General features: G+C 36.9%; 1 protein-coding gene across 1 annotated transcript in view; it reads left to right on the forward strand.

The window, feature by feature from the left end:
• The first annotated feature begins 454 nt into the window (after positions 1 to 454).
• The window catches only part of CC2D2B (coiled-coil and C2 domain containing 2B), a 90,210-nt gene continuing 70,039 nt past the window's right edge, over positions 455 to 20,625 (forward strand). Inside the window, exons 1-9 of the mRNA XM_035020550.1 lie at positions 455 to 496; positions 1,970 to 2,021; positions 3,473 to 3,549; positions 3,903 to 3,969; positions 6,209 to 6,303; positions 10,625 to 10,823; positions 11,125 to 11,261; positions 11,363 to 11,491; positions 20,164 to 20,373. Coding sequence (XP_034876441.1) covers positions 455 to 496; positions 1,970 to 2,021; positions 3,473 to 3,549; positions 3,903 to 3,969; positions 6,209 to 6,303; positions 10,625 to 10,823; positions 11,125 to 11,261; positions 11,363 to 11,491; positions 20,164 to 20,373 — 1,008 coding nt within the window. The remainder of the gene's footprint in view (positions 497 to 1,969; positions 2,022 to 3,472; positions 3,550 to 3,902; positions 3,970 to 6,208; positions 6,304 to 10,624; positions 10,824 to 11,124; positions 11,262 to 11,362; positions 11,492 to 20,163; positions 20,374 to 20,625) is intronic.

The raw sequence follows: 20,625 nt of genomic DNA on the forward strand, positions 1-20,625 counted from the left end.
ATTTTAGCTGAAGTTATTCCTAAGTATTTTGAAAATGTTTTTGTTGTATTGCTATTATGAAAGTGATCTTTCTCTATTATATTAACATATAGGGAAGCTATTAGCTTTGACATATATTCCTCTTGTATTCTGCCACCTAACTTTCTAACTGTGTCTAAACTTTTTGATTGAGTGTCTTGGCTTTTCTATGTATAAAAACCTATCCTCTACAAACAATGATAACTTTGTCTTCTCTTTTCTAATAATTATACTTCTTATTTCTTTGATGTGTCTTATTACATTAACTGGAATTTTTACTATATACTAAAGGTGATAGCATATTTCTTTGTTTAATTTCTAGTTAAATTTTAAAAATTAAGTAGCATACCTTTAAGTATAACACCATACTTTCAGTAATATATCATCCTTAAGACTATTTCTTATTTATTTAGGAAGTAGAAATGAAAGAACCATCATGAAAAAGATCTCAAAGAGAAAAGAAGATATGAAAAAAAAGGTAAGGTATTAATGGAGATTATAAGGATCTTGATTATACTAATAGCCCAATTATAAATATAGGATAGTCCTGAACAATGTGATATATTTGGTTCTATATTCATATCACATAGTTCGCATGTTAAAAAAAATAATAAGCTTAAGAATGAATTACACTCTTTGGTGTGTTAGTTATGCCATAGTATTAGAGGTGAGTTATTTATTTATTCCCTTATATAAATATTAATTCATTTACCTGTTCTCTCAGCCAGCGGTCCATTTTCTGCTTTGCTCCAAAAAAAAAAAAAGTTTTTCTTTTTTTTAGTGACTAAGTAAAACATATATAGGACCAATATCTACAGGTCTTTTAGAGTAACTCTAGTTAATATTCATATTTTATCCCTTCTAGAGGGATGGGAAGTTATGAAGAAGTGTGCAGAATCCTGGGAATGCTGGTTGAGATTATTGGAAACTAAAGGGAGACCTCTATCAATCACTTACTGTCCCTTGGTCCAGAATAGAATTAGGTATTTTTAATTGTGTTGAGGAAGATGCTGAACATCTTAGTTTATGTTCTTAATAGTTCTTAAGTGTGATACAGTAAGCACTGGTGGATTTTGAAGTTCTTTCAGGAAATCTGTAGATGAGACTCTTATTGTGATAATGTCTTTTACTTTAGTTGTTAGTTAAGGAGTCTTTTGCTATTGTATTTAAACTTAAAATGAAAAACAAACTCATAATCTATATTGTTCTAAAAACAGACTTGACATTGCTAGTATGGTTTAATTTCAGAATATTGAAGCTTAAAAAACTTAAAAGGAAGTTTGAACATATCGAGTTTTTTTATAATGGTAGGATATTCAATTAGAAATACCAATAGGCAACTAGAAATATGGTATTCAGGATAGCAGTCAAGGTTGGAAGCCTTGGAAGCAAGATTTGGGAAGCCCTGGTAATACATCCACTCTCCAAAGCCTTGGAATGTGCCTGCATGTAAGCTATGAAGAGAAGTGTGACCATTGAAGAACACAGGGAATAAGTGGCCAGAGAAGTAGAAGAGCAGAGAGCAATGATATAGAAAGTTTTCAGAAAATAAAGGTACCCAACATTATCAGATGCTACGGAGTAATCAAGTAGTAGTTAACATGGATAGAGTGTTGAGCTTCAAAGTATTTTCATATGTCTGGTCTTATTTGGCCCTCCTAAAAGATGTGTAAAGTTGACAGTATACCAACACTAACAACTAACCATTGGATTTTATCATTAAAAGGTCCTTTTTGATATTACAAAGAGAAATTTCTTAATTTAAAAATTCACTGTATTTAAGGAGTTTATACCAATTGATAAAAAAAATGAAACTTAGGAAAACAGGCAAAGGACATGAATTGGCATTTTAAAGGTGATGACTTTCAAAGGGCTGATGAACATATGAAAAGATGTTCAATGCCAAAACAAAAAGATATAAAGTAACCTGCTCCCCACAACTTTTTTGCAGATGTCAGAAGATAACAGTGCAGAAGAAAATGTAAACAAGCATCTCCAAAAAGGTTCTCAATAAGTATACCACAACTCTGATACTGCTGGTTTCTATTTTTTAAAGATATAAATGACTAATCCTATCCTAGGGTTTCAACTGGGAACACAAGTTTCTTAAGAAATGAGTTCAAACAGAAACTAAACTTCCTAGATAATATAAGATGGGCATAAGAAAATACATAGTAAAGTCAACACATGTAATAAAACCAAATTTTGTTTTCTCTCCCTTTCTACAAACATGAAGAAGCCACTAGTGCTTGAGACTGTGTTAGTCCACAAACAAGCATAGATACGGAACCTGCTTCAGGAAGCTCCAGATCTCAGGGAGAAACATATATAAATATGGTTGAAACCTGGTTCATTCATCCACCAAATATTTATTGAGACCCGACTTTGTGGCATCTGCCATTCTAAATTCTGGGAGTAGAGTATACACAAACCAACTAGTAATTTTTAAACTTACCAAGGAATACTGCAATTAAGAATGAAGATTCTTGGGGCGCCTGGGTGGCTCAGTTGGTTAAGCATCTGCCTTCGGCTCAGGTCATGATCCCGGGGTTCCAGGATCGAACCCCTCATCAGGCTCCCTGCTCAGTGGGGAGCCTGCTTCTCCCTCTGCCCTTCACCCCGTTCATGCTCTTGCTGTCTCTCAAATAAATAAAATATTAAAAAAAAGAATGAAGATTCTCATTACCTGTAGTGATATAGTTTTATATTTACCCTTTATTTCCATTAGCCTCTATACAACCTTTGAGTACTCAAAGAAGAAAAAGAAAAATGCAAGGCAGAATAACCAATAGGCCCTCCATTTTCTACTGTACATAGGACTGCACAACCCCTGTCTTTCTCAGTCCATCTGGTGGATTGTCTGGTGGATGAGCAGAAAATAGCACATAACTTGGAGTGTACACACTACCTGGGACCTTGTTTATGCTCTATGTTTCATATCCTTTAAGAGCTGGCAAAAGTAGGGGTTGGCAGTATTGTACTGATTTTTCAGAACTGACATAAGTAGTTAAAATGGGTACCTAGAGACTTCTCTCTATTCCTTTCTCTCCAGTTTAATCAGATTGAAGTAACCTGGCTTTGTTATTTGTATACTCTCCAGAACAATCTACATAGAATATGACTGTTCAGATGCTTATCTGAGCTTGCTTTTTTCTTTTTTTTTTTTTGACTGACTGTAAAGGACTGTCTCCAATAGCTGAGGATATAGAAGGTAGGGGAAAAAGTCACAAAAAGAAGCAAGTTTCAGTCCTATTTAGTCCAGATTGGAAAAGAGGGAAGTGACAACAGCCACTGGTCTTAAGTTCTAAGCTCACATGGGGCAATGACCCAGCCTTCATAATTGTCATGATCTTTAGAAATCCATGCAGTTTAGCTATTTAAGCACTTTTGCCGCTATTGCTATTTTATTATAAGAAAGTGTCATGAACTCTGTACTATGTTGACTTCTTGATAGATTTAGATGCAGAAGAAAATCAAAATGTAATAGGAACGTTGAGAGGCAAAGTAAGAGAGAAGCTAAAAAATGCTAAGGTAATGCTTCTTTTTTCTTTCCTGTTTTCATATTTACTGTTTACTGCAATATGTATGATAATAAACTTTTCTTTGTCAAAAAAGAGTGAAAATTCAGCCTTAACGTAGCTCCTTAAGTCCCAAAAGCTTCAAGTTCTTTTCCATACTTTTTTTTCCAAACCTAAAGCCAAGAAAAGTTGAGTTGGTCATGGTAACTATATATGACATCTCAAGGGAAAACATGTATATAACTAGTTAAAAGCATTGAGAAATCTTGATTTTTATCCATTTTGAGTAAAAGACTTATGAGCACAAATATGTCTATATTTGTGAAGATTAAATTTTCCATACCATTTACTTATGTTGTGTTTCAGATTAATCAAGGTGAAAAATCCTCACCTCAGCTACTCATTGATGAGAAGATATATCAGTGGCCTAAGGTAAATAATTTTTTATATTTTTTAGAACAGCTTTATTGAGGTATACTTTATATAGCAGAATATCACTCATTTTAAGTGTATGATTTAATGATTTTTAGTAAACTTACAGAATGATGCAGTCAACACTATAGTCCATTATTGTCACTCCACAAAGATCCCTCATACCGATTTGCAGCATTCTCTATTCGTAGCTGACATTATTTTTATCCTAAAAAATTATAATAAAATATTATAGGTGATCCCCGACTTACAGATTTTGTTTTACAACTCAATGTGTAATCACATTTTGAAACTTGAAATGACAAAACAACTCTGTTTTGGGAAACTATCTTATTTAGGGTAAAGGTTGCTGAGCAGCTTTAGCCAAAAGATTCCAAGTAAAATGTCTTAATTAGGATCGAAGTTTCATTTCTCTCTAGTTGTAAAAGGTAAGTAGTCTAAACTGCTAGGAGAGTTCTGCCATCTTCAGCAGATGGTTTCTATCTCAGAGTCCAGTGGGAAAGCTTCAGTGCCTTTATTTGCTGGCCACAGGGAAAGAAGGAAAGAGCCAGAGCATTGCAGATTGATCTCTTACAGGACAAGACCTGCAAGCTGCACACATTACTTCCCTTAAAGGAATGTGGGGACAATATTTAGGTCCCCCACTAAAAGTAGATTCTGTTATTAGAGATGGGGGAAAGACAATAATGGACAATTAGTCATTTCTTCCATAAGCAACGAGACTAACTCTACAATTTTTTTTTTTTTTAAGATTTTATTTATTTATTTGACAGAGAGAGACACAGCGAGAGAGGGAACACAAGCAGGGGGAGTGGGAGAGGGAGAAGCAGGCCTCCCGCAGAGCAGGGAGCCCAATACGGGGCTCGATCCCAGGACCCTGGGATCATGACCTGACCCGAAGGCAGACGCTTAACGACTGAGCCACCCAGGCGCCCCTTAACTCTACAAATTTTAAAATGCAAGGAATTTTTTAAAAATCATCTTTGTCTCCCCCACAATGCTCTTCTTGGGTGCTTAGTAAGAATTAAATTTAAAAATAAAAGCAGACTAAAAAAAAAAATGTATCCGTGCTATTCATTCAACAAATAGAAGTGTGCCTAATTTGGATTTATGTAACTGTGAATAATAAAAAATTGGAAGCTTGTCAAAGTTAGTCCAGGAGTGTCAAGAAAAGAGGTGAAAAAGAAGAGATATTGGCTTCTAAGACTCCCCATACCAACTGCTAGATAAGAGTATCTGCTTAACAGGTGGTTTTGTGATGAGCAGAGATAAAGGGAAGTAAAGTACATACTGACAATTTTGATATGCAGCGTTATTGCAGGGTGAATAACTTTTAAAGTTAATGTGACAGCTAAATTGTAGATACAAACAGGATATAAGATAAGCTTTGTATTTTATATATTTTTAAATTCTTTGACTTCTAGTAACTATGAGTTTTACTTTTTATCATAGAATTAATTCCTTCCCAAATCTCCCTAAAAACAGTTCATTTTTAATATGTGTGTGAGAAAGAAGTGGTAAGTGATTTACATTTAAAAGATTCAGACTTGATAGTACTGAAAAATGAAAGCTTATTTATCAGCAAATTTATAACTAAGGATATGCTCCTTTTAATACCTCTTTTTTTTTTTTTAAGATTTTATTTATTTATTTGACAGAGAGACACACAGCAAGAGAGGGAACACAAGCAGGGGGAGTGGGAGAGGGAGAAGCAGGCTTCCCCCTGAGCAGGGAGCCTGATGCGGGGCTCGATCCCAGGACCCTGGGATCATGACCCGAGCGGAAGGCAGACACTTAACCGACCGAGCCAGCCAGGCACCCTCCTGCTTTTAATACTTTTAATTGTCTATAACCACAAAAGAATGTAGGTGGACTGGGTGGTACTTGTGTGTGAGCGCACACATCCATGAGAGCATCCAAAAACAGGGAGAGAAAAGAAAGATTTGCCCTGAGCCCCCATTTTGATCGCACTGTAAAGTAATACTCTTAGTACTCTAGCTAGAGTGAAGAGAGAGTTTGGGAGGCAGAGCATTTGGGCTTTACTTTATTCTGTTTCTTATTGTAGTTACCAGAACCTTCAAGACAAAACCCAAAAAACGTAATGAACCGAACAGACTCTTGCTGCTCCTTGCTCATGAATAAGATGACAGTTACTGTTTACCATATTACAGAAAAGTATTTCTTCCACTGATAAGCAGAAAAAATACTCTTTTCCACCCTAAATACTGGTCTACTGTTGTTTACTCCACAGATCGATGTCTCCCTGGATGAAGGTCTTTGGTTTTTCATGCCAAGTGGTGAGGAAGGCTCAGCTGTGGGCTGGTGTTCAGAGCAGGTCAGATCTGTTCCCTTCCTCTCATGTCCCAGGCAAATTAGCTCTTTATTAAAGGCATAGAATGAAATACTTGGATGGGAGATGAAATTTTTATTATTGAGCCACCCTCTTCTCTTTGAATTAAGAATCTGTTCAAAATGATAATTCCAAACATTTATTGAGTACTTACTGGATGCCCAATGTTGTACTAAATTTTTAATACGGATTACATCATTCAATCCTTATAGTAATCGCATGAGGCAGGTGTTACTATAATGTCTACTTTAAACGTGAGGAAGCTCAGGGATAGAGGGTGAAACATCAGTAGAGCTGGAAGCATTGGCTGTCAGCTCCAAAGCCTGTATCTTCTTTTTCTTTTGTTGTTCCTGTCCTTCTCTCCAAGTGCCTCCCCCCACCCCGCCCCGTTCTCCGTAATCTCCATTACTCTCCATAGATGCCTCATTCTTCATCCCTCCCAGTCTGATCCCAGACCCTTCTAATTTCTAGCAGTTCTTCCCCATGCCTCCCAAACTCCTCAGCCCCCTGTTATTCCCTGGTGGTCCTCTCCTCCCATACCAGTCAGTCTCATGGGTCTTTAAGATGACTGTCCATCCCTCTGGTCTCCCCGTCTGCTCCTGTTCTTCTACAGTTTCTCCAGGTCCTCTCTGCCTTAAGTCTCTGCACAGTTTCCTTGGTCCCCTCCCCCAGTACTACTATCCCTGGAGTTCTACCCAGTATCTTCTGACGCAGCTTAGCCTTGCCTAATCCCTCAGGCCTCCTGAGTCCCTCTTGGACACCCAATTTACTTTCCAGTCCTTTCCATCCCCCTTTCTTTGCAACCTGCCCAGTCCTTTCATTCCTTCTTTGTTATTGTTGGTTTTTCTATGATAAAAAGAGCTTTATCTTTTAAAAGTTTAAGGTAAGTATATACATTATTTCTTAAAATGCAGAAAACCATGTGAAGAACCTAAAAATCACATGAAATCCCACTGCTCTGAGATAAACCACTATCATTTTTCATACATTTCTCAGTGCTTATGCCCAGACTTGCACATACATGGACTTTTATATGAATAGAATCATATTTGTAAATGGCAATTCCAGTTTTCCAGTTGCTCAGCCAAACCCTTATGTCATCCTTGGATCCTCTTTTACTAACAGACCTCATATATAATTCATCACAAATCCTGTTGGTTCTACCTTCAAAGTATTCCAGAATCTGACCCACTTTTCACTACTTCCACTGGTATAATCCTAGTCTAAGCCACCATAACCTCTCATCTGGATCATTGCCAGTGTCTCCCTCTGTTTTCACTAGTGCCCCAACAATCTCTTTTCTATATCATACAGTGGCCAGAGTGCTCCTGTTAAAATCTAAGACAGATCATTCTTTTGCTTACACCTTTTAATAGTTTCCTATCTCACTTAAAATAAAAGCTAACGTCCTCCAAAGCCTATGTGTCCTGACCCCCTTGGTACCTCTCCGACCTCATTTCTTACCACTTTGCCCTTCTCCCACCAAACTCCAGCCAGATTGGCCTCCTTCCTATTCCTCACAATATGCAAGGGACTTTGCACCTTTTGTTTGTCTAAAAAGCTCTTCCCTTATCCTCATGCTCTCTCTCTCTCTCACTACCTTTGGGTCTCTGTTCAAATGACACATCATTTAAGATACTGTATCTGACAACCCTATCTACAATAGTACCCCCCCCTCCAGCCTGGTATTCTCTATCCTTTTGTGTTGCTTTTTTTTTTTTTTTCCTTCAACACACTTACCACCACCGAGCATATATTTCTATATCTTTTTGTTTATTTTCTTCCTGAAGCATATTAGGCACTCAATGAATATTCCAATGAATATTGAATAAATGAGTTTCAAACATGTGCATGCTCTGCCAAGTCATCTGACCTCCTGGAGTCTCACAATATGGGTTAAGGAATGAGCTTTTCTGGGAAAACGAGAAGATCCACCCAGTGGATACCAGGGTCAGTGGTTTTTATTATTGTGGTTTTGGCTGCTTTTCCTTCCCAGAGGGCAGGCATGAGAGAAATTAGATCAGTGAGGCAAATAGGCTATTTGGGCTTTAGTAAGTCAGGTTTAGATGTGGGTTGTTTAGAGGCTTTGTCTTAAAAAGCCATTGCCCTGTACCTGGTGACTTTGAGGTCCATAGGAAACTATTGTCCTCATCACAGGAGAAAACCACTATTTGTGAGGCTGAGTTTCTTCCTGCTGGGAGAAAGGGGAGTCCTGGTCCCAAATATGTTGTCTGGGCAGCCCAGAGTGAGGTCCAAGGTTATTTTCTGACAGTTCTACTTATACCACAATTAGCAAGGTGTGTTCCTGCGACATGGAGGGGGCGGGGGGTAATATCTCTTTTTTACCACACCATGCTCAGGTGTATCTATCTCGAGTTATGAATGGAAAGTTAGATGGATGCCTTCTGGCCTCATATTACCTGTCACACAACACCTAATAGCACAGACACTGCTTTGCTGTGAGCTGCATAGTAAAGACCAGGAAGGTGATCTGGGAGAGCAGCTAGCCTTAGATTAAATGAGGAATAGTCGGTCAGATGGGGCTTATATTGGTTGAAATCACAGTTTGTCTCAGGCTAAAAATATAGGCCAATTGAATAGAGTAAGGTTTATACAAGTGACTTGTTTGGTCACAAATAAAAGGCTGGGATCCAAGATGAGGGCTGACCTACTCAGCCGTCAGGACAAACCTTAGCTCTGAAGGCCTGTTGTAAGCCCTGGTCCACACCAGGGGTATTATGAGGGATGCCTGATAATGGGAGCTCAAGCCCCTTTTTGTAGGTGATTGGAATCTTCAGAGATCCTCTGTGTAAAGATCCCCCAAATCTTGCTTCTAGATGTCAGTGTCATACCTGGTTTGAATTCTGGAAAAATGTCACAAAGGTTTTTGGATATAAAATACTTTCTTGATTTCATGATGGGGATAAGAGAGAGGGTGCGATGTTGTGATGACTTGTATGAACCTAAGTGTTGATTAACTATGTTAATTTCTTAATTTTGTCAGAGCTGGTCAAAGCCATGTAATTGGCTATTACAAGGAATATTCAAAGGAATTCTGTGATTATTTTTTAATTTATTTCTCCACAAATGTGTGTTTTGGAAAATTGAGGGATTTTATTTGCATGACACACACACTTTCTGTCTCCTTCTGTTTTTCAATATATAGAGATTTCAAATTAGATAAGTAAAGTCAATCAAGAATAAATTGGTGAGGGGCGCCTGGGTGGCTTAGTCGTTAAGCGTCTGCCTTCGGCTCAGGTCGTGATCCCAGGGTCCTGGGATCAAGCCCCGCATCGGGCTCCCTGCTCAGTGGGAAGCCTGCTTCTCCCTCTCCCACTCCCCCTGCTTGTGTTCCCTCTCTTGCTGTGTGTCTCTCTGTCAAATAAATAAATAAAATCTTAAAAAAAAAAAAAGAATAAATTGGTGATTTTTTTGTGTGTGAAGAAACTCATATAGAATTTCTGATCCTGATATAAAAGTATCCATTTTTATATTTAGTAATACATGTGTTTTGATACCTATATTCAGATTGTTTATAGTTTTTATAGTATCTATCATATTTCAGAATTTCACTATAATCACTCTGCCATAGACTTCTATGTTGAATCTTTTTTTTTTTTCTTTTAAATACCATCCAGAGGGTGCCTGGGTGGCTCAGCTGGTTAAGGGACTGCCTTCGGCTCAGGTCATGATCCTGGTGTCCCGGGATCGAGTCCCACATTGGGCTCCCTGCTCAGCAGGGGGTCTGCTTCTCCCTCTGACCCTCTTCCCTCTCGTGCTCTCTGTCTCTCATTCTCTCTCTCTCAAATAAATAAATAAAATCTTTAAAATAAATAAATAAATACATACATACATACATACCATCCAGAAACCAGCATGACTGCTCCATATAATTTTAGGTAATACTGCTTTCTGAATGGTGAAAAAAAAATGCAGTTTAAGACTGCATGGGCTGATGTCTCTGGGCTTTGCCTTACACTGTGAATTCTCAGTGGTTGAAATGCCGTAGTCCAATATCTCAGGTCATTTTCCATGGGAGAGGAGGGACTTGAACTGTAGTTCTATTTCAGTTAGTCCTTTATTGTGAATTGCAAAGAAAGGTTATAGAAAAATCATACTGTATACTATTAAGCCTTAAATGAGTTCTTCCTATGTTCAATGAAATTTTATTATAACAGTTTCAGCTTGAACTAGGTGGCATGGCTCAGAAAGACGATTCACAGTAAGGTCCCAATACATCTCACTTATCTATATATAATCATGGGGACAACATATTTACTTATTTTTTTCTTTTTGTATTCAACAGAGATCAGTAAATGATAGTTATCCCAAACATTTTTCACTTGGTGATAATTTACAAAATTTTGCTGAAGGCCAAGATGAAGATTTTATGGAGGAAATCATTTTCCCAGATTTACTTGAAGTAAAAGCTGCTGAATATGAAGATGATCAAGAACAAATAAAAAAACAACAGGCAAACATTTTTGTACCAAGTAGTTCTCCAGGTAAAATTCTTTACAACAAAATATTTAAGTCATTAATGAATCATATTATAGAATAATAGCTTCTTTGTATGTTGGATAGATAAAAAGTACTGATCTAAAATTACAGAAAGTTTTATTTGTTCTTCAAATCTTCTCTGACTTTAAGGAAACTGGTTAAAAGAAATCATTTATCATATATATATTTAGACTTCCTACTAAACTTTAGTAGTAGGGTATATGATAGTTACCTTTTTTTCCTTGTTTTGTCACTACCAGTTTAATAATTTGGACTTCAAAGTAATATCTAGGTTTTGTTGTTAAGTGGTCAACCAGTGTAAACTGCCAAAAGATATGATTCCACGCATTTTAGAAGATGAAGGATTCTATATTCAGAGAAAGCCACAAATACATAAAAAGACCTGCAACAAAATGGAAAATCGCCTGCTTACCCTAGAAGAGGCAAGTGCGCCAGCTAATAAGTTACACCACTCATTGCTTGTATGTGACATTTGTTTTTAGTGAAATATTTTATTACACTATTTCTTGAATATTTTTGATAGGGAAAGTGTTGGTTTGAAGAAAGTGGAGAAATTATGTCATTACCTTCACCCATTAGACAGTCATGGAATTTCAGGCTAACCACAAGCAAGGGATCTTTAAATCCAGCGCTAAAGACCATATACAGAAAGGTAACCAACAACAGTTTATTTGTGATTATGGTTAGAAGAATTCTTATAATATCAGGTATAACTTATGTGTTTCTGGTATTAATTCACCCTGTAAAGATATTAGTAAATCTAGTAATGTAATGGCAAAACTATGATGAAATGTAAAATAGCCATTAAAATTATGTTTTTGAAGAATATTCAGTGATATGGGAAATACTCAAAATGCAAAGTGAAAAAGCAGAATGCAAATCATATATGATCCTAATTTTATAGAACAGATAATGAATGAATTAATCAGTGAATGAATAAATACACACATATATGGGTAGATAGATTAAAAGAGTGGGAAAATATATCAAATAATTATCTCTGGATAGTAGGACATAGGATTATTTTATTTTCTTCTTTCTTTCTTTCTCTATTTTCTAAATTTCAAAAATGAATGTATGTTATACTCATAATCAAGAAACAAAGTTTATATGTATTCTAAGACATTATGAAAATTAACAGTCCATTAACCTAATGAGAAGAAATACTTAGACAGAAATAGTTATATTTAAAAATTGGCTTGAAAAATTTAAATCAGAACTATGTACAAAAACTCAATTGCCCATTCATTTGCCTTAACCATTCCATACATAAGAAATATGGCTGTAAGTAGATATAAAGTGGAAAAATACCTACTAAAAATACTTATAGGATGTTACTCTTTATTCCCTCTGTTGCTTTGAACCTGTGAGTTACTTCTGCTCTCCCCAGTAATTATATGCCTTCCATCTGTTTATAATTGTTACTGTTCTTATAATTGTTACTGTTAGTTCTTGCATATTCCAATAGCAGGGACATATTAATAGCAAGGGCACTTAGGTTGATACTTCTCAGCCTGAGGAAATGAGGGCTCTCCCTCAACTGAAGAGATTAATAGTTTTAGGAGTCTCCTTGTCTTTCTATAACATGTAAGGATCTTCTTTATATATGATATATGCTCTTTTCTTCCCTAGTTTCTATTTCTTTCCCAGAGAATTCAGTAAATCAAAAATTTTTTTCTTATATTGTGATATGTTTTTCATATCTTTATACTGCTTATAAATTGTTCTGAGGACCTTCTAAAAATATACCAACACTTTGTGCTGCTAAGAAAACCTTTTGTCATTTTACTATATAAAATGCATTTAAGCTTTAATTAATTTTCCCACTTTTATAAATTACAGACATATACAGTTGTCTACTAGAACTTCTGATCATTTGATGAGCAGAATTCTACCCAACCAGAAGCAAAGAAACTCAATGATGAGGATGTATAATTAGGTCCTTGGTCTTTTTATGTTCTTTTTCTTCATACTCTTTGCCTGATAATCCCAACTTCCATGGCTGCTACTACCATGTACTTGCTGGTGACTCCCAAACATGTATCTTTCCCAGATCTCTGTCCTGATCCTCAATTGCATATACAGAATTGCTTTTAGAAAGCTCAAGCTGGTGTCTTTGTTTTAAGATTTATTTATTTTAGAGGGGGGAGGGGCAGCAGGAGAGAGAGAGAGAATCTCCAGCAGACTCCCCACTGTGTGCAGAGCCTGATGTGGGGCTCTGTTCTTACGACCCTGAGATCATGAGCTGAGCCAAAACCAAGAGTTGGATGCTCAACCGACTGAGCCACTCAGGGGCCCCTTAATCTGGTGTCTTAAGATGAGTACACCTAAAAGAGAATTGCCATTGCCTCAATCAGAGGCAGTTTTGCTGTGAAACTAATGAATTTTAAGGTTAGGGTCCCTAACTTTGCAGAGGTCCCTTTTCAAGGCTCTGAGAGGGATTTTAGCAATGTGTTCATTTAGTTATCTTTACATACAGAAATATAAATATATCCAGTATATTAGCTTGGTCAATTTACATGAAGTCAACAAACCTGTGTAATCACCATTGAGATCAAGGATAGAATATTACCAACATTCCAGAAGGCCCCCTCATGTCCTTTTCCAGTAACTATTTCCCCTCAAGGTAACTACTATTATAACTTCTACCACTGTAGATTACTCTTACCTGCTACTTTGCCTGTTTTACATAAATGTAATAATAGAGTAGGTATTCTATGTTGCTGCATGCAATAATAATTTGCTTAATCTTCTTGCTATATAGAACTCCATTGTATGAAAAATATATTTATTTTCTTTTTCTCTTCTCTGGGGAGAATTGTACAATATTGGTGTTATTTATTTCTTAAGCGTTTGGAAGAATTCACTGATGAATCCATTTTGGCCTGGAAATTTATTTGTGGGATTGTTTTTAATTATAGTTTCTTTAAAAAAATAAAAGACTGTCTCATGGAAAGAATCACATGTTCATGGATTGGAAAACTTAATATTGTTAAAATATCCATACTACCCAAAGCAGTCTACAAATTCAATGCAATCTCTATCAAAATCCCAATGGTATTTTTCAAAGAAACAGAAAAACAATCTTAAAATTCATATGGAACCACAAAGGACCCTGAATAGCCAAAACAATCTTGATAAAGAAGAATAAAGCTAGATGGGGCACCTGGGTGGCTCAGTTGGTTAAGCGACTGCCTTCAGCTCAGGTCATGATTCTGGAGTCCCGGGATCGAGTCCCACATCGGGCTCCCTGCTTGACAGGGAGTCTGCTTCTCCCTCTGACCTTCCCCCCTCTCATGTGCTCTCTCTCTCTCATTCTCTCTCTCAAATAAATAAACAAAATCTTAAAAAAAAAAAAAAAGAAGAATAAAGCTAGAAAGAATGGTATCATCATAATGGCAGAATAAGAGTTTTCTGTTGTCTTCCTCCCCAGAGTACACTGATTCTGACAATCGCCCATGGACAAGAGTGCCTTTGTGGAAGTTCACAAGTCCAGTGGAGAATTCTAGCACACCCCTGAAGAAAAAATAAATATATAAAATAAAAATCTGAGATGGGGTATTTTTTGTTAGGTCTAGAGTTCTAGATTGGATGTTATTTTGCTTTTAGCACTTTGAAGAGAGCTTTCCACTCTCTTTTGAATCTCATTGTTTCTATTGCAAAGCCATCTTTTTAAAAAAGCATTTATTTATTTATTTAAGGGGGCGCTGCTGAGGGAGAGGGAGGAGAGAATCTTAAGCAAATCTATTCTCTGAACAGAATCAGACATGGAGCTTGATCTCACAATCCTGAGATCGTGACCTGAGGTAAAATCAAGAGTCAGACACTTAACTGACTGAGCCACCCAGGTACCCCTTGAAAAGCCATCTTAAAGTCTTATTTGCATTTTCAGTTTTTCTCTTTGGTTTTCAATAATTTCCACTGTAATATGTTAAGCTGTGAGTTTTTCAATATTTATTCTGCTTTAGGGTATTAGAACTTCCTGAATGTATGATTCCATGTCATCCATCAGTTTTAGAAAAATTCTCAGCCATTTTCTTAGCAAATATGTCTGATACCTCAGTTTCCTCTTTTTGTTCTGGGACTTTAAGTACACATGTCCCTTGTGTCTTATTTTGCTTTTTTTATTTTTTATTCCTTGTCTTCTCTCTGATCCTTTAGACTGAATATTTTTTATTTGATCTGTTTTCTAGTTCACTTATCTAATTTTCTGCTCTGTTTTTTTTTTCTGCTCTGTTTTATCTCCTGCTAAATCCATCCAATGAATTCTTTCTCTTTATTCATTTCTTTTTTATTTAGAAAGATTTCTCCCTCTTCACCTTAAGAAAAAGTCCATTTTTGTTGTGTTTCTTTGCCCTTGTGCTCCTTCTATTTTAGGCTTAATTTCTAAAATATTTTTTTATTTTTAATTCTTTCTGTCACTTTCTGTCACCTCATTTCTCAGTTTTTCTAATTCTGATTTATGTTCTTAAATGTCATAAAAATTTTCTCAATGTCTTTTAGCTCATTCGACAGTACATTTCTACTTTTTAAAAAAATATTTTATTTATTCATTTGAGACACAGAGATACAGAGAGAGAGAGAGCATGAGCAGGGGGAGAGGCAGAGGAACAGGGAGAAGCAGCCTCCCTGCTAAGCCAGGAGCCCAGTGTGGGGCTCGATCCCAGGACCCTGGGATCATGACCAGAGCCAAAGGCAGACGCTTAACCATCTAAGTCACCCAGGTACCCCCATTTCTATTTTTTTGTCTGTTTTTTGGATTTCTTTCTGCTGTACTTTATGGGAATATTATTTTGCTGTCTATTCATTTTTCTTATTTCTTTTTTTTTTTTTTTTAAAGATGTATCCATTTATTTGAGAGAGAGAGTGCACACAGGGAGAGGGGCAGAGGGAAATGGAGAGAGAGAATGTCAAGCAGACTCCCTGCTGAGCAGGGAGCCTGATGCAAGGCTCCATCCCAGGACCCAGAGATCATGACCTAAGCTGAAATCAAGAGTCAGACGCTTTTGGGTGCCTGGATGGCTCAGTCGTTAAGCATCTGCCTTCGGCTCAGGTCATGAGCCACTTCTCCCTCTCCCACTCCCCCTGCTTGTGTTCCTGCTCTCGCTATCTCTCTGTCAAATAAATAAATAAAATCTTTAAAAAAAAAAAAAAAGAGTCAGACGCTTAACCAACTGAGCCACCCAGGCCCCCTCTGATAACTTTTCTAATAATGTCACAGAACTATGTTGTTTTTGTGTAGTGTTAAAAATATATAGTGGCTGGATTTCTGAAATTTCTTGGCTGTATTTCCCTTCCCGGATATTTTTTTGTATCTTCTCTTCCCTTAATGTCTGTGATCCCTGGCCTTCTCAATTTTTATTCCACTCCTAGCAGTTTCTCTTTAGTGTGAAGACTTGTCCTAAAAATTCTGAGGGAGTAGGTTCCTCTAAGCCCCTTTAGTCCTCTCCAAAAGCCCTTGCACTCCCCACAGTTGGAGTAGACAAAACCTCTTCCAGTTTTAGCTGCTGTTTTTGAGTTGGCATGCTGCACTTTCTGGTGAGCAACTAACTGTTGTCTCTTTGGGGTTCTCCTGCTGTCAGGACCTTCAGATGCTTCACTGCTTCTCTGATTTCTTCCAAACAATCACCAACACTATGCACGCTTTCTACTGTTGGTGGTTTGTCTCCATCCACTTGTATTTTGGGTTTCACGAGGGATTCTTGGAGATGTAGTTTTGTTATGGATCTTGTCCATGGATTTTTGGCTTTGCTATCTAGTTGCTCTGCATGCTTTAATGGTAGAGATTTGGGACTATCTAAAACTATAGTGCCACCATATTCCCAGAATCACCTGTCTAATGAATTCTTAATTTAAAATGTTGATTTGACATTTGATTCTTATGTATATATTCCAGTTTCCTCCTAGAATACGCCATGATTTCATGTATTTTCTCTTTTACTGTTTTTTAAAACACATTAATGATAGCCACTTTATTTATTTTTTTTAAAGATTTTATTTATTTATTTGAGAGAGAGAGAATGAGAGACAGAGAGCATGAGAGGGAGGAGGGTCAGAGGGAGAAGCAGACTCCCTGCCGAGCAGGGAGCCCGATGCGGGACTCAATCCCAGGACTCCAGGATCATGACCTGAGCCGAAGGCAGTCGCTTAACCAACTGAGCCACCCAGGCACCCAATGATAACCACTTTAAAGTCCATATCTAGTAACTACAATATCTGGGTTCCTGAGAGTCTGTTTTTATTTTTTTTTCTCTTCATTTTGCTCATTTAGACTTGTCTTTTATTATGGTCGATGACCATTGTATTGCAAATATTACATATGAAAAGTTATAAAAGCTCTAAAGATACTTTCTTTCAGAAAGGTTCTGTCCTTTGCTTTGTTAGGCATATTGAGTGGGGATAATCATTTTAATCCAATTAGGGACTTAACTGATTTCAGCTGGGTTGCTGTTCTCTCAAGGCTCTGTCTGTATGTCTTCTGTTTTCCTAATCTCTTTCCTGCTTGACTGCAGAGTAGGGTCTTTCTTCCTTCCTTCCTTTCTTTTCTTTTCTTTCTTTCTTTCTTTCTTTCTTTCTTTCTTTCTTTCTTTCTTTCCTTTTCTTTTCTTTCGTCAATTGCTAACACATATCCAAATGCTTAGCATATAGTAGAGACTCAATGAGTGCTTATATTATTTGTAATGCGACTTTTATGGTCCTAGTATACATTAGAAGAGAAAGACCTCAGTTGACTGGCATAATCTTAGAAAAGATTATTTTTTGCATGGTGCCTGTAATACCATGAGAAACTGGCATGTCTCTGCCCCATCCTAATTTATAATATAACACATTCACTGACATTTTGTAAGTGAGCCCCCCTCCCCAATACACATACACACCCAACATTGCAATATCTTTCTGTTTTCTCCAGTTTGGTTACTAAAAACACCCATCTCCATTAAAAATAAAAATAAAAGAATGAAAGAGGGAGGAGAGAAAATCCCTAGTTTTTATCTTATCCTGTTCTTTGCTATTATGTGGCATAACTTTTATACCTTATGGTGACAATATGTTTCATCTAAATTTTGCTGAAGATAAAGCACAGATATTCTAACAAAATTATATAATTGAGACCATTCTTAGGGAGAGAGATCCTTGAAACAATGGCAGTTTGTTGAATGAATAAATGCACGCATGCATGCGTGAATGAATGAACAATTGTGAATGAATGATAACAAATAAATGCAAAATATACAATTTTTGGAGAAATATTAACCACCATCCGGATTGACCTTTGTAACCACCAGAATCCCAAACTAGAAACCACTGGGCTGAACAAGTACCTTTTTCCTTAAGTGCATCTGTTCTGGCTTCATCCAAGCATAATTTCAGTATTTCATGGACTTTTAGACTTGGAAATAAATGGAAATGTCACTCACCAAGCATCTAAACTGAGTATTAAAATTCATTCTGTAGCATCCTTAACAGATGATGTTCTGGAATTTGCGTCAGACAAATGCTTCTGCCTGCTTTTCCCTTTTATCTTCTCCACATTTGTTACTCTGTCCAGCTAGACTTAGAGGCAAGGCTCATTTGGGGTTTCTCACCAGAATAAATGAAATATAAAGGCGACTGAAGCACAGGTAAGAGCTGCCCGAGTACCAAAGCCCTCTCTTTGCTGTTGCCTCTGCCACGTTCCTCTGCCCCAGGTCTTATTTGCCTGTGTGAGTTTTCGCTGACCATTTGACTATGCCCTTTACTCCCTCTTCTAACATTCTCTTATGTGTTTATGTAGATTTTACACTTGTCATCAGCTTGGATGTTTTTGTGCGTTTATCTGGCCTTTGACTTACTATTCCTAGATCTTTGTGCTTTTAGTCTAACTTAGTTCTAGAAGTTCACTTAATCCCCTCACTTAACTGATCAGTGCAGAATCTGTTCAATAAGACAGTCCTCTCTAGCTTAGGAACTTTAATTTTTAAAAGTTTATAATTTGGTTGCTTAATACCAAAACTGTTTATTTCGTTGGTGTTTATGCCTGGTAAATGACCATTTTACTACCAATTGACTAAATCTTATAAGTGGAATCAAGAGCAGGTTTTCCCCTCTGAGTTGGTCCTTCCATAGAGAATAGAGATTTATAAAGTAAGGATGAAACAAAAACAAATTTTATGACTCTTCTCTTGCCTTCCCTCAAAGCAGTGAGAAAATGGGAAGATTCCTAGCTCAGGAGAGAGTAGGGAGGGAGAAATGCAGGCATCACACTGTGACCTGCCGTCCTTGAGGATCTGCCATGCCAGGCAGAGGTGGGACAACAGTTTTTCAGTGTGACAGCAGTTGTAATAGCAATGGCACAGACAGGAAATCATGTTCTGTTACACAGACTGGTCCAGAGAGAGGGCTTGTGCTCTCTTTTTCAGGGAGATGCAGTCATGGATCTTACTGGGAGTGGCTAGGCATTCACAAACTAGACTGTACATGCTAAGTAACCCATTAGCCCTCTCAAATTATATCGCTGAAAACAAGTCACATACGTATTCAAACAAATGTGCTTAAATTCAGAATAGGGTACTAAAACATAATTGAATCATTTTGTATATAATTTAAGGCCCACAGACTTCAACTAATTTAGGGGCAATCTGTCAATTGCTAACCCATATCCAAATGCTTAGCATATAGTAGACACTCAATGAGTGCTTATATTATTTATATTTTTTGTATTGTAAGTGGAGACAGTCTCATATATAAAGAAAGATGGTCTCCTTAGCACTTGCTTGGAGGGTCCGAGCCCCTCCAGGGAATTTTCCAGGGGATTACCAGTATATTCACATAGGAACAGCGTTTTAGTAAGGGTTTGCCACTTAACACTGGCCCATAGATGACTATTAGACCATAAGGTAGTTGGAACTATTGACCCAACAGATCTAAACACCATTTGTCATAGTGTTGCTATAGGAAATCGTTGCAGGGCTTATAACTTGAAAGTCTAAACTCTACCAGCACACAACAGTAAAGTATCTGATAATAATTCATAGCAAGATGATTAAAGTGGATGTAATATAAATATATTTTATGAAATCAAGGGCCATAATCAATTTCAAGGAAGAAGGATCAAATTATTGTTTATTGCTTTCTATATCCCTTAATTTTCTTTCTTTCTTTTTCTTATTAACATATAATGTATTATTTGTTTCAGGGGTACAGGTCTGTGATCCATCAGTCTTACACAATTCACAGCACTCACCATATCCCTTAATTTTCTTACAATTAATGTGTTACTTTTACAAGGAAATTTATAATTTCAAAAGAAAGAATCAACATTGTGTACATATTTTTCTTTAAAAGGCAGTGAAACCTGATCTGGAAAGCTCTATTAGGAACAAAATGGAAGGTCAAAGGGAAATGTACCAATTAGATCTCAACATTGTGGGTTTCCAATTCAGCCATCATCCTCTCTTCAATCAAGAGCAAGTATTATGTGCTAGGCTGCTTCAACTTTATGAGTGTTTCCAGGACAGACAGCAACAGAATTTATCTCAGCTGCTTTATGAGAAGGTGAGAATGGCTTTCATTATATTTATAGAGCCGAACATTTAATATCGAAAGGGAAAACAAATAATACAGAGCAAGCTATCCTAGAACATATTCCCTTAGCATTTTAAGTATTTAACCAATTAGAACAATAGTTGCTTTCAGTTTTTCTAAAAAGAAACTCTGGGTGTTGACTGGCCAGGGAGGTAGCCTCAAACATATCCTGCAGGGTATTTAGTACTTACAAATGGTTCACTAATCAGTGGTATTCTTGGT

Source organism: Mirounga leonina, unplaced genomic scaffold (genome assembly GCF_011800145.1).
Source record: "Mirounga leonina isolate KUSES-001 unplaced genomic scaffold, KU_Mleo_1.0 Mir_114, whole genome shotgun sequence".
In the NCBI taxonomy this organism is placed as follows: Eukaryota; Metazoa; Chordata; class Mammalia; order Carnivora; family Phocidae; genus Mirounga; species Mirounga leonina.